The following is a 14,019-nucleotide window of genomic DNA, read 5'->3' as shown; positions in this document are numbered from 1 at the left end:
TGCCCACAAGTACTAATTTGTAGACACAAAATAAAAATGATTGCCAACAAAATGCTAATTTGTGGCCACAAAATAAAAAATGTATCTGACAAAATGCTAATTTGTGTTTGCAAAATAGAAATTATTGCCAACAAAATGCTCATTTGTGGCCACAAAATAAAAAATGTAGTTGACAAAATGCTAATTTGTGTTTGCAAAATAGAAATTATTGCCAACAAAATGCTCATTTGTGGCCACAAAATAAAAAATGTAGTTGACAAAATGCTAATTTGTGTTTGCAAAATAGAAATTATTGCCAACAAAATGCTCATTTGTAAGCACTAAAGGCTAATTTGTGTACACAAACAAGTTAATGTCCACAAAATGCTGATTTTTGGCACAAAACATACTAATTTGTGTACATGCTTGCTAATTGGTGCCCACAAAATGCTAATTTTTGCAACAAAATACTAATTTGTGTAGACGCGTAATAATTTGTGCCCACAAAATGCTAAATTTTGCAACAAAATACTAATTTGTGTCCACAAGTGCTAATTTGTGCCCACAAAAACGCTAATTTTTGCAACAAAATACTAATTTGTGTACACAAAATGCTAGTTTGAGGCTACAAATTATTATTTGAGCAAAAACTTTCTTTGTCCAGGGCTTCCTATTTTAACATTAGCAAACTTAAAGCTAAACAGCTAAACTAAAGCAAACATACAAAAGGGAATTACATGTAGATCTTGTAATATATGAAGTTTTATTTCATATTTCTTCAGAGTAACCTGCTCAGCAGGTGTGATGCAATCATGATACAACAAAAGGAATGAAACAAGGAGTTGGTTCCTTCAGTTTGAAAATGTTCCTCAGCTTTTATAAGCCCCCTGTCAGATGTGCATTCAGTGGAGGGGAGCACTCTTTCATTGTTCATTCTTCCAGCTCCTCCGCAGGAACCCTGCGGGTCAAAGAGGAGGAGGAGGAGGAGGAGGAGGAGGAAGGAAGTTCAACAAACACAAATGTATGACTGAGCACGGCGGAGAGCCCCTGTGCGGACGTCTGACGGACCTGCTTCTTATCTCTCTACACGCATTTTTCCCGCAGCGTTCCTTGCCTAACCTGTTTTTCCACTCCTTCACTTCCCTCAGAAGACGGAGATACCGGAAGTGACCGTGCGTAAAGGCGTTTTTCTGGTTATTGCAGGTGTGAGCAGCCACCCGCCGCGGTTGGAAAAAAGTCGACAGAGACCTCAATCAACAGAAAAAAATTGCGAATAATTCGACTGACAGAGTATTCTGAGCACTTTTCTGTCGTTTTTCATTGAAAGGAGATTTAGTGGAGCGGGACAAACGAGGAGCGGGCGCCCGACATGAACGGCTTTGTTGTGTCGGTGCTGCTGCTCTGCGCAGCAACAGGTGAGCGGCTGCGGCCTGTTTTCTCTCTGTTCACCTTTCCAACGACTGAACAACTGTTACATTGAAGATAAATCTATAAATTTTCCAGGAAACTTTAACATTTGAACCTAGAAGTAAAGTTTCTGTCGTTTGAACCGTGTCCTGTTTATTTTGACATAAAAATTAGACAAACAAAGTAGGGTAGTGTCAGGAGCAAAAACATCTACACGATAAATAAATCTGTTTTTTTTTCTTTTTTTACACATAAATTCTCTTTATAAATTAAGATTATACTTCTCAAATCTTTCCCTGGAGCTTGTGTAACCCTAAAGCAGCAGCAGTGTAGATGAAGCTAAGTTCTATGTTTCCACTTATTTGTTTGCAATAAAGTTTAAAATTTACAATAAACATAGTTATTCAAATCCACAATCATTCCAGAACTAAGATGAAGCTGTAATAATTACATTTCTTTAAAGGATATTTAATTTAACCTTTTAATTTCTAGTCTCTTAATCTCAAACGTAAAAATTTTATTCTCTTTAAAAAAAAAAAAAAGGTTTTATGTATATGTATTATTAGTGGATGAAAGAATTTTAAATCCCGTTTTTTATTATTTCCTGTAGGGAAAGAAAACGAGTTTCATAAAGCAATAAATCCAGCATTATCAAAGAATTTAGACAATCCCATCTGTCCCAGCTTTCTTTCTAGTTTTTTTTATTGTACTTTAAAGCCACCAACAGTTTCTTTTTATTTTAATCAAAACATTTGCAATTTTTACCCTTTGTTAACAAATATTTGCACAGTAAAATCTACTAAAACTTAAACCTATGGGATTTATGTTTGTGTATGAGGAAAGAAAAAAAAAAGTACATCCTGTTTTTCTTCTACATCTTCCAGTTGACTTCCATTCTGGTTTTAGTTTTCAGCATTTAAAGTGCCGTTCAGATGACGAGCAGCAGTTTCTGATGAGCCTGAATACGGGATTAGAAAAGGACACCTTCATTTCAGGCTCTGAATGCACCTTCTGTTGGCTCCCGCAGTACTAGGCCTTTATTTTGAAAGTTCTTTACCATTTGTACACTGAAACTGACACGGAATGCAAACACAAGGGCATGGCGCATTGCTCATATTACAACTCGCAGAACAGATTACGTATTTCCATGAAACCGAAATTAAAGGGGATTTTGTCAGCTGATGTTGAGGAAAATGATCTTGTGTTTGAAATAAAACAAGCAAAAGTGTAGGAATGGACAAAGTATGAATGTTTATTTTCCTCCTGGAGTTATCTTTTAGTCGACTGTGACCCTGCAGTCGGTTAATAAGTAACAGTCGAGTTGACCTGCATTAGTTTCAGGTTTAGGCAATACCTTTTAAAGAATTGTATTTATATTTTTATAGGGACTCAAAGGTGTTTGTTTACAGTGAACAGAACTGTAAGCACTTTAAGAATGTTTGTCCTCTCTGAGAAGCAATGTTCCTGTTCCTGAGCAGACCGAGTTACACCAGTTTACACAAATGATAGTTTCGCCTGAAGCCTTTGGGCTCAGCTGATTGGAATGAGCCACTGGTTTTTCCTCCTGTAGACTCTGACAGCACAGGAGAGAGGAGCGACTAGGTGTGGTAGTTCACGGTCATCTCTGTAATCTGCTGCAGTCAGTCTGATCTCGTAAGGGTGAAACTACCCAGTTATGTCACTGAGTCACAAATGAAACACATTTTTCTGATGCCATTTTAGAATTTTTGATTGAAAATAATCAAAATCTCTGCAAAACTAACAGTTCGTCCTTTTTTTTGCAATCTGCTCTGTTTCAAAAAAGTATTTGTTTAATAAACTTTTTTTACTCCGATGTATCAATTTCATTGCACTCTTGGGCATTTTTGTATTTACTTCTTACCTAAGTGTAATTTTAAAGTGAAGTGGATGGTTGGTGGCTTAAAGAGACATAGTGTTTTATTTGTGTAATAGATCAATAAATATTTTGTTAACATTACATAAATATTTCAATTGTGGAAAAAAAAAGAAAAGGTTAAACTAATTTAAACATGTTGTTATATGGGAGGTATTGTTTTTACTTCCCAATTTAACGTCAGAAGCCTAAACAACATTGAGAGCTGCTTTTAAGGTCATTTTCATAACTGTTGGAAAACAAATGCACCTCTTGACTTCAACGTTGAAGCACATGGGGGAAAAATAGATTTGAACCTGGCATTTTGCCAAGCAACTAATATCTAGGTGGTAGTCGTCTCCATTTACTCCAGCGTATAGCACTTTTTTATAGCTATTTTTACTTAACCCAGTTTGATTTAACACCTATTATAAACTTTACTGTTGGTGTGTTTTCTATGTAGTGTTGTTAATATGTATTTGATCTAGAAATTGCACACAAACTAAGGTGTGATCATTGCTGAAATGTTAAGATGATTTAATGTTTTATGACCACACCTTTTTCCTGCCTCGCATGAAGTCATAGGCAGCAGTTTGCATCCTAATGCCTTTTTGCTTCCTGTTTTCCTGACTTTGAGGCTTTTGTGTGCAAAATGGCAGTTGTTGTTTCTGTACATATTTTATACAAACGGAACTAAATAGCCGTGAGTTCTTTGTTTCTGGACTGGTTAAGGGAGAAACGTATCTGTCTTTTCCTCATTTTGCATTTAAATGGTGAATAGATGTTTTGCCTTTTTTTTATTTTTTGGAAGTCTTTTTCTGGGAAAACTTAAAAATCTAGTTTCTTTGGTCCTGTCTGTTGGTCCCAAGTCACACTTTTAATTTAGGAGAACTTTATAAATTGTTCAAGTCCCAGAAAACAAAGCTTAAATATCAACATGTTTGTTTCCATCAGTTCGTATAGACTGTAGAGAAGTACACCACAAAAGCATGTCTGTAATTTTCAACATGCTTGCTGCTTGTATGATTGAAATTTAACTTTATTTATATGGCACTTTTCCTGCGAAAAACCACCTTGGAGTGCTTTACATGATAAAATAAATAGTAAAAAAGACACAAAACACATACAAATCCTACAAATACAATCCAAATAGATCAAATTATTATTAATACAATCAAATTAAAACGTGGACACGTAAAAAAGTCTTGAAAGATGAGTTTTTTTTATGATCCCCTTCATTCTGGTTGTGGCTAAGAGACGTACAGAACAAGCTGCAGCTGACTGATAGTATTTTTCTTAACACCAGACTGAGGAGCATTACAATCATCTACTCTAGATGTTATGAAAGTGTGTATTAATATTTGAGCACTGGCTCTGATGCTTCGCTGGAACTTTAACACAGTCTGTGATGGCATTATTCGGCTCTATTTCTAAGTAAGATCTGGTATGTTAGTGAATCACAGAAATTCCAAACGCTTTCATATCACTCTTAAAGGACTATGCATGTGGTGTCTTATTTTGAAAATCCCAGTAATTAATTAGTAAGGATTTTGTTTTCTTTCCTCAAAGACTTCCTGTTTGCTCAGTCTTATTTATGTCCATATACGTGACTGGGCCATGGCAGCGTCTGAATTCTGGGCTGTGTTGTGAATGACCCTCTTAGCTGCAGTGGTACATTTCTGCCGTTGCTGGGTTTTATTAAGTAGGACGAGTCCTATTGAAAGTAGCTCACTCCTCTGCCATCTCTGATGGAGCCCTCAATACTTTAGATGAAGTCAGAGTTTTCACTCTGTCCTAATGTTGTACATTGGTTCTTTTTAAAGTCTTATCAAGTAACTTATTTCAGCTTTTACAATTGCAGGTGTGAGTGGATTCTCTGTCTCTTCCAGTAACACAAATGTGCAGGTGAAGGAGGATCAAGGTGAGTCCAGAAAGAAATTAAGGAAGTATTAGCTACTGTTACTTTAAAGTACTCAAATTATTCACACGGTTGATTTTTTTAATGTCTGTGTAGCTGGTTACAAATAGAAACAGTTTGACGAGGTTTTTGTTACTCTTCCGTACCTGCAATGTAGTGAAGGTGAAATGTTTTGTGCTGTTTTATCTCCAGAGGCAGACCTGACCTGCTCTTACACGGCAGACTTCGGTCCAAATGTCAGGCTTGAGTGGAAGTTTAAAGACGACAAAGGATCCCAAGCATACGTGTATTATGGTGGGAAACCAACCGGTAAGAGCACTGCCGGCAACTGCTTCTTCCAAAGTCAGACTTGAATAACTATGACTGAGGCGTTTGTATGCATTGCAAATGTTTTTATTTTATTTTTTATTTTCATTTTTGCTAATGTTGATTACGCTTTCTGTTTGAGATGCCCTGATCAGAATATTTAGGCCCTGATCTGATTGAGTTATTTGATTTGGAAACCGATACAGTAGTGATAGCTAGATGAGGCCTCATGAAGCGTTTCAGCACATTACCCAAACTGTATTGATACTGTGTCACCTAATACTGACTCCTGCTGGAACAAACTCGTCATTGCAGGCAAATGCATTGAAAGTCACTGCATGAGGGCAATTTGTATGAGGGTAAAAATGTGTCAAAAAGAACGCACTTGTAGATTTGATTTGAGAACTTGTAATATAGAATCTGAATACTTGTGCATGAAAAATCTGCATCTGTGTGTAAAAATCTTCTGCTGTGAACTGACAAATTTCCAATTGCATGTGTTCATTTAGAGTTACAACTTCAAATCTGTGATTACAACTGCTCAAATGTGCTTTTGCGTGTGCTCGAATCTGCTGCCGCAAATCACAGGTGCGCTACAACTGCGCTCTGACTTCTGACACATTCCTTGCGAGAAACTTGGGTCAAAAGTGATCTGTGTCCGATAATGGGACTAGGGGGGGAGGGAGGGTAAGAGGAGGCGGAGTCAACCAATCAGAGTGCTGGATTCGGAGAACTTGGTCAAGTTAGAAAGACCTTCACAGATTCACACTTCCTGCTTCAATAACTCTTCTGATAAACGTTCAAATGTGACAGCAAGTCTCTCAATCATTTTGTATGAACACAGAGAGTGAAATAAAAATGCATTTCTACAGAAAAACTTCGTTTTCTCCTGCATTTTAATGAGAAATGATCTCTTCGTGCTTTAAATGCAGACATGCAGCGACGGCTGCGAACGGACAGGATCAGGAAGATGATCATCTTTGTTGTAGCAGGACAACAGGGCCAGGGCTATTGAGCAGCTTTATTATAAAGCATATGGATAAACATTTGAAAAAAATATATTAGATTAGATAAATGGGTTCTCCGCGACGTTCCAGGCGACAGCGCGGCGGCGCGCGGCTGTTGCGGACTCAGCCCGCTGAGCAACGGCTGGCCGCTGACTGAGCGAGGGCGTAGCGTGTCGCTGGTACGCGACACCGCGGCCAGACGCCGAGCTCCGCGGAGGAAAGAAGAAACAAGGATCCCGCTGACCGACGGCGGAGCTCGGCGTCTGGCCGCAGTGTCGCGTACCAGCGACACGCTACGCCCTCGCTCAGTCAGCGGCCAGCCGTTCCTCAGCGGGCTGAGTCCGCCACAGCTGCGCGCCGCCGCGCTGTCGCCTGGAACGTCGCGGAGAACGCATTTATCTAATCAAATATACTTTTTTCAAATGTTTATCCATATGATTTATAATAAAGCTGCTCAATAGCCCTGGCCCTGTTGTCCTGCTACAACAAAGATGATCATCTTCCTGATCCTGTCCGTTCGCAGCCGTCGCTGCATGTCTGCATTTAAAGCACGAAGAGATCATTTCTCATTAAAATGCAGGAGAAAACGAAGTTTTTCTGTAGAAATGCATTTTTATTTCACTCTCTGTGTTCATACAAAATGATTGAGAGACTTGCTGTCACATTTGAACGTTTATCAGAAGAGTTATTGAAGCAGGAAGTGTGAATCTGTGAAGGTCTTTCTAACTTGACCAAGTTCTCCGAATCCAGCACTCTGATTGGTTGACTCCGCCTCCTCTTACCCTCCCTCCCCCCCTAGTCCCATTATCGGACACAGATCACTTTTGACCCAAGTTTCTCGCAAGGAATGTGTCAGAAGTCAGAGCGCAGTTGTAGCGCACCTGTGATTTGCGGCAGCAGATTCGAGCACACGCAAAAGCACATTTGAGCAGTTGTAATCACAGATTTGAAGTTGTAACTCTAAATGAACACATGCAATTGGAAATTTGTCAGTTCACAGCAGAAGATTTTTACACACAGATGCAGATTTTTCATGCACAAGTATTCAGATTCTATATTACAAGTTCTCAAATCAAATCTACAAGTGCGTTCTTTTTGACACATTTTTACCTTCATAAATTTGGTGTTAAATACTATTTAAATGTACAGTAATTTCAAACAAGTTCTTAGAGGGCAAACAAAGACTGCAGTTTTAAGACCTCTATAATGTGTCTTTTTGTTTTTGTTTTTTTTGTTTCAGAGCCCTATGCCAGTCGTGTGTCTATTTATGGTCAGGCTAATATGAGACTTTCCAAAGTGACCCGTACCGATAATGGCACATATAAATGTGAGGTGTCCGGCAACCAACAGTTTGGGGAAATCTCTGTTTCGCTGACTGTTCTGGGTAAGAAGTGGCTTCAACACATTTGGAAACATTTGTGGACAGATGTGTGGAAGCACAACCATAAAGCCAAAACCCTACTTCTGGTGCGAAAGCTGATGTTTTCATGTGGTGCAAATGAAATTGACATCATGTCTTGCAGTGCCCCCTTCTGTGCCCATGTGTAAAATCCCAACATCTGTGACGACCGGTAAGGCGGCCATATTGTTCTGTCACGATCCGGTTGGGTCCCCAGCTCCTACGTATCAGTGGTACAAAGACAAAACCCTTCTTCCTGCTGACCCCACCAAGAATTCTAACTTTAGGAACGCCACCTATAGGCTTGATCAAGCAAAGGGCACACTGGTTAGCTACAGCTAATTGAGTTTCATCATTCATTTTACAGCACCTTTTTATTATGAGTATGTTAAATGTCATCCTTGTTCTTCAGGAATTTCTCCGAGCTTCCCTGACAGATGCCGGTGAATATTACTGTGAGGCTACCAACAGCGCTGGTCCTGCACAAAGTTGTCGGGCTGTGAAAATGGAAGTTCGTAAGTACACAAAGAAGAAAATCTGTTTTTTCTTTTCTTTGGTTATGTATAGAGAAGCAATGAAGACTGCAAGAATAACAACATACTTAACAGTGCTTCTGTGATTTCTTTGAATAAAAATGTGTCATTTTTCTTTTTTCAAGGTGACTTGAACACTGGAGGTATTGTTGCAGGAGTGCTAGTGGCCCTGCTGCTTTTGGTGTTGCTGATAGTTGCTGTTTGGTTTGCCAAAAAGAAAGGATATCTGGATAGTAAGTTCCATGCATTTTCTCTGAATACATTTTAACATGTCAGTTTTCGTAGTTTACATATTAAGTTGATACTTTTAAAGACCCACTCCGATGAAAATTGGAATTTTGGTGTTTGTTCTTGTGGCCTTCTACTCATGATGGAGGACATACACAAAGAAAAATTTGGAGTATTTTTTCATTCAGATCATTGTGAAACGGGAGCAGACTAGGGTTGGGCGATGTCCCTTAAATTGGCCGTTGACGATGTTTGCTGTCAACCATCGGGATGGACGATGACATCGTCGGGGGGGGGGGGGGGGGGGGGGGGGTATTTTTACATTTTTCGTTCTTATGTAACTGCTATTCTTTTTTTTGCTTTTTTCATTTTATTTCCCAATCCGCGATGATCCAGTATAAACTGAGGGAAGTGACTTTAACAAAAAAAGTAACAAACAAAATAGAAGAGAAGTAGTCCGCTCCCGCACTACCGGGGGAGTGCGGACTTACAGCTTTGTGTTTGATGGGAAGGGGGGGGGGGGGGGGGGTACATGAGCGGTATGTGTGGGAGATTTAAGACTGCGATCCGTCCCGCAGCTCTAGGGGTACAAGCAACCGAACTCAGAACCGGGTCTAAAAGTGTGTGTCTGTGCACAGCTCGGATCGTCAGCACACACAGCGGTTTGAGCTTCAAAGCAGAAATGTCGCTCAGTCCTTAGAAAACATTCAAACAATCACGTGGATTTGTGTTTCCAGTCGTGTCCCGACTAAATAAAGGCTGATGTTATTCTTACATGTTTACGTGCAGCCAGCAAGCAGCACCATCCAAAGCTAATGTTGTTAGCCCGTGTTAGCATACTGCTAATCCTGGCTTCGTTCAGAAAAAGCACTGACCACACGGATTAAAATTCAAATGATGAGCGAACAGGTGTTTCATAATAACCGTAACATTATTAAAAGCACGTTTAGAAGATCATCTCGTATTTTACCGAGCTGACATGTCAATGTATATAGCCGCTCGGCGCTATTTAACATTGTTTTGTATTGAATTGTTACATACAATAAAGTTTGGAGAAAAAAAAAAAGCCGCTCGGCGGAGTTTATATCCTTCCGTTTTTCAAACCCTACTGCGCATGTGCGAATGATTTATTCCGACGGAAAGTGTGACCTTAGTGAACGTTTTTATATTCTAAAAACATTTTTCTGGAACCATGTACACGGTTGGATTCTAATCCGACCATTGATCCCATCAAGATATTTTGTACATGTAACCGCGGCTTATGGTGTCGACGCGCAACGTGGCGGGGGCGTGGCATCACGATGGTGTCTCTCCATCGGGATGTCAGTCACCCATCACGATGGACGATGATATCGTCCATCGGCACAACCCTAGAGCAGACACAAAAATGTCATTTGAAAAAGCTTGTAGTTGTGACATAGATGCAACTAGGGACCACCAGTCCCTAGTTTTAATAGCTGTTGAATTTGAATGGAGAGTTTTTGTTTTGTGAATTGATGATGCATTTCACAAAAAATAACTTTTAACAAGGTGGTTTTAAAGGTTTGAATTAGATATTTTACAATTTTTTACTATTTTACTATTCGTGTTCTCGACTGTGAAAGTCAAGCATGGGGGGAAAATCTGTACACTCTGTTTTTATTTATTTATTATTTAACAACTTTACGCTCTTTTACCATGTATGTGATGAGTGTTTGATGAATGATGAAGGATGGTATACAGTTTGTAGCTCTGTGGCCCAGAACAAATTTCCTCTCTGAGGACAATAAAGTTTACCTTTACCTTTTTACCTTTACTACCACAAACTCCCTGCTCCGCTCCATTCTGAGGCATCCACTTGCAAACAAAAAGATCCATGTACATCTTTGTTTTCTTCGTCTGAGCTGGCTTCTGGCTCAAAACTGTAGGGCTGAATAGCTCCAATATTGCTCGGCATTTTTATTGCTCCACTAATATCAGGTTGGGGGTGTAAGGGGCTGTAGGTTAGAAGGAGAGAGTGTAAACAGAGGGATGATGGGAAGGGGTGGACTCACTCTGGGCCAGCAGTCCTGCCTACAACTTGGAGGCCAATTTCTGATGAACTCCTGCTGCTAAATAATAAAATAATAACAAATAATAAAATAAATAATAATAATAATAAATAATAAAATAAATAAAAAATTCGCTAAGAATTTGCATAACTATAATTAAAACCCCACTGGGAACGCTTTCAAATATATTAAATGATAAACAGATCGGTCTTTAAGCTGTCACCTTAGTTGCCCATTGTACCACAGTCTTCATGTCACATTAAGCATGTCACATCTTAGATGGATCAAAATATGACTGTAGTTGATCTTTAATTATTTAACCTGAAGGTATTTTTGAGCTCGCACAATTTGGACAATCTTTACTTTCCCCCTCCGTTTGCATTAGTGTTTCCTTAAAATCATTCATTGAAAAATAACTTGGTCTACTTTGAGAAGTCTGTGCTCCTTTAAGATAATCAAACCAAAGTACTTGATTTCACAAGTGAAAATGAGACTTAATGCTCTGAGCTACCACTCCTCCTTTAATTTTCTGACTCATAAATACCAGCAGCATCATTCTGAATCTTGGTTTCAGAGAAGAACTTACTCAGACTTTTAAAAATTGCATCTGGAGTGTAAAATTTACCACTATGTTTTACTAACTCCAACTCATGCTTAGTCAGTTGGCTATGATTGTTTTGTACCAAGGATTCTTTTCTAATTGCATTGTTTCTCTTATTTTTCCTTTCAGACTTGACTGAAAGGTAAGAGGACGCTACTTTACTTATCTCATTTTGATACTGATTTATTTTGGATAGCCTGTACGAACTGCAGTTACGTTTTAGCATATTTTCTTAAAGACATGTAAGGTAAACAATAATGCTAAATAACTTGGCTTTATGACTGTATTTCATTAAAAAAAAGTATCACTCTACCTTTTTTGTTCGTTTCACTTTTAATATTGTTTTTCTGTATTTAGCTTCACAAACAAACCAAAGCCCAGCTCGGTCTACCACACTGCTGCATCCAATGATGAAGCTGATGATGTAAGTAAATATTACTGCACTACATCGGAAACGCACTTTACAGTCTTATTTTTAATTATTAAAATCTATGAGTCGATAAAGCAACAGTCATCATCTATAAGAGATCTCTCGTTTCTTCTGTTCTCAGGGGGAATTCAAGCAGAAGTCATCATTTGTGGTGTAGGCAGCCAACTGCTGGCATTGAACGCTGGCTTAAACGGCCTTCACCTGACTTTTTTTTTTTTCAGTCTCATGTCCTTAACTTTTACTCCACTTTGATTTATTTTTCTTTCATGTGTTTTTATTTTTAAACCACTCCCACTGGTTTGAGTCACGTTTTTTTTCTTTTGAGGAAAAAGAACAAGATTTGTTTTTATTACTTCAACACTTTCTTTGTAAGGGTTATAGTTAAGGGAGCCTTAGTTTCTAGTCCCCCACTTTCTAATGCCCAGGGGGCTTCTACATGTATGTGAAGATGTTTTTAAGTTATTTTATTTCTGATTAATCATTTTAAGAACCTAAATCATTTGTACCAATACACGAAAAAACTCATAAATTTGAGAAAAGTAATAAGTCTTAATCTTTCTTTTTTAATAGCAATTTGGCCACTCATGCATCATGAAATATTTTTCAACAGCCTTATATTTTGTCTTAACAATGTTCCCAGATCTATTTATTGACATTATTTTTGCTAACGAGACTAAAATAACATTAATTCCAATTTTTTTTAATCCATTTCAGAGTGCATTACTGTAAGCTATAAAACTAAAATTTATATTCATTTTTCTACATTAAAAATGGAAATTGCACAGTGTATGATGAACAAATCAGAACTGTTAAAAAAAAAAAAAAAACGGGTTTTCTGCAGTTTGATGCCAATTGAACAGCAGGTTCTAAACCATGAACAATCAATTGCACAAAACTTGAATAACAAGGAAAAACTTATGGCATAAAGAAATGTTTGTTACTATGAAAATTACTGCTTTTCCACACATGAGAAGCAAGACACAACAATTGATTTCCTTGTCATTTGAATTTTACTTAAATTAAACATTGGTTTGGAGGTGACAAAGACAATTTTAAAAACTAATAATGATTTGGATTTAATATACATTTCTGCTAAGTTAGCATTAGGACCATTTGAGAGTGGGGATTTAATAGTGAAATACAAGCAGTTGTTAAATATTTGGTCAAAACTTAGAGTAAACCTCTGTAAGTTATAACTTCAGTAGTTTAGGCTTAAAAGTATCGCATGCAAGTTAATTGTTGCACGCTAAAATTTTAATGCATAACATTATTTTGTATTTACGCCTAACTAATAGTTGCTTACAAGGAGGACTTTTGCTTGCACTCTAATGCATAGAATACACATTTTTAAAATGTTTTTTTTTTTTTAAATATCTTCATCACTGGTGTACATTATCCAACATTGCACATTTTCTTTTTTAATGAAACTTTACTGCTTTTTTCAGGATTTTTAGCGGATCTTAACTTTAGCTATCTTGCCTAACTTTAGAACTTTAAAAAGTTTTTTTTTTCTGAAGATGAAAATTTATCTTTTGTCGTTTCTACACGAACCTTTGTGACTTAAATATCTACATGTAGAGGTTTTAGATTTTATCTGAAAAACTTGTTTGTTTGTCTTGCTGTGTTCAAATTCTCAGGTTTTTGCATAGAGTACTTTAAAGTAGTCTGACAGTACATGTCATGTGTGATATTTGATGTTTAAATGTAGAAACAAATTTTCTACATAGTTTTTCCTATAAATAAAAGTTGAACCTGGTTGTAACTTTTACTGTATATAGCAACACAAATATAATAAACATGCTGGAATACTGCAGTTGAAATGTGTCAGATTATTTTTCTATATTTATTTTAATAAAGGAAGTGCTCAAATATGTTCAGTTTTTGGCCTGAACTTTGAAAATGTTAATAAAAATCCATTGCGTCTGTTATACAGATTTATACGGATAGCATAGTGAAAGCAATGTATACCCTAGGGTGGCAAATCTTTTCTAGTTATTTGAACAAAGGAGCAGAAGTTTAATATTCAAAGCATTTTCAACTTTAAAGTTATTTTTTGTTTAACTCTATAAGCAATCGACTGCCTATATTGTTAGTGTTAGTTACTGCACATTATTAGATTAAATTGGTACAAATTTTGCTTAAAAGAAAGAAAAGATTGGCAAATGCAATCCCCCAGTTTAAATTGAGTTTCTGCTAACCTAAAACAAAACAAACTGTTTATAAAGCTGTTTTTCTCCCTAAAAGTTGGTCAACTGCATGTAACCGCCTAAATGTAACTAATTTCATGTTTGGATGTACCAGTAGAGGA

The 14,019-nt window shown here is 37.5% G+C and overlaps 1 protein-coding gene across 2 annotated transcripts; it reads left to right on the top strand.

Annotated features, from left to right (window-relative positions):
• Positions 1 to 837: 837 nt before the first annotated feature.
• f11r.1 (F11 receptor, tandem duplicate 1) lies at positions 838 to 13,524 on the top strand. 2 transcript variants are annotated; one of them, XM_078930506.1, is made up of 12 exons: positions 838 to 1,000; positions 1,128 to 1,182; positions 1,307 to 1,394; positions 5,121 to 5,180; positions 5,370 to 5,486; positions 7,731 to 7,874; positions 8,014 to 8,216; positions 8,302 to 8,404; positions 8,548 to 8,655; positions 11,411 to 11,423; positions 11,639 to 11,705; positions 11,833 to 13,524. In XM_078930506.1, exons 3-12 carry the CDS (start codon positions 1,349 to 1,351, stop codon positions 11,866 to 11,868), a joined length of 897 nt encoding a protein of 298 aa, XP_078786632.1. In that variant the 5' UTR covers positions 838 to 1,000; positions 1,128 to 1,182; positions 1,307 to 1,348; the 3' UTR covers positions 11,869 to 13,524. The 2 variants fall into 2 exon arrangements, with proteins under 2 accessions (XP_078786632.1, XP_078786633.1); XM_078930507.1 differs by having other exon boundaries at positions 947 to 1,000; positions 1,128 to 1,151.
• The last annotated feature ends 495 nt before the right edge of the window (positions 13,525 to 14,019 follow it).

This window comes from Oryzias latipes, chromosome 14, assembly GCF_053564925.1.
Source record: "Oryzias latipes strain Hd-rR chromosome 14, Olatipes_Hd-rR_3.1".
In the NCBI taxonomy this organism is placed as follows: Eukaryota; Metazoa; Chordata; class Actinopteri; order Beloniformes; family Adrianichthyidae; genus Oryzias; species Oryzias latipes.
Note: the sequence above shows the minus strand (reverse complement) of the source record. Positions and strands in the feature narration are given on the sequence as shown.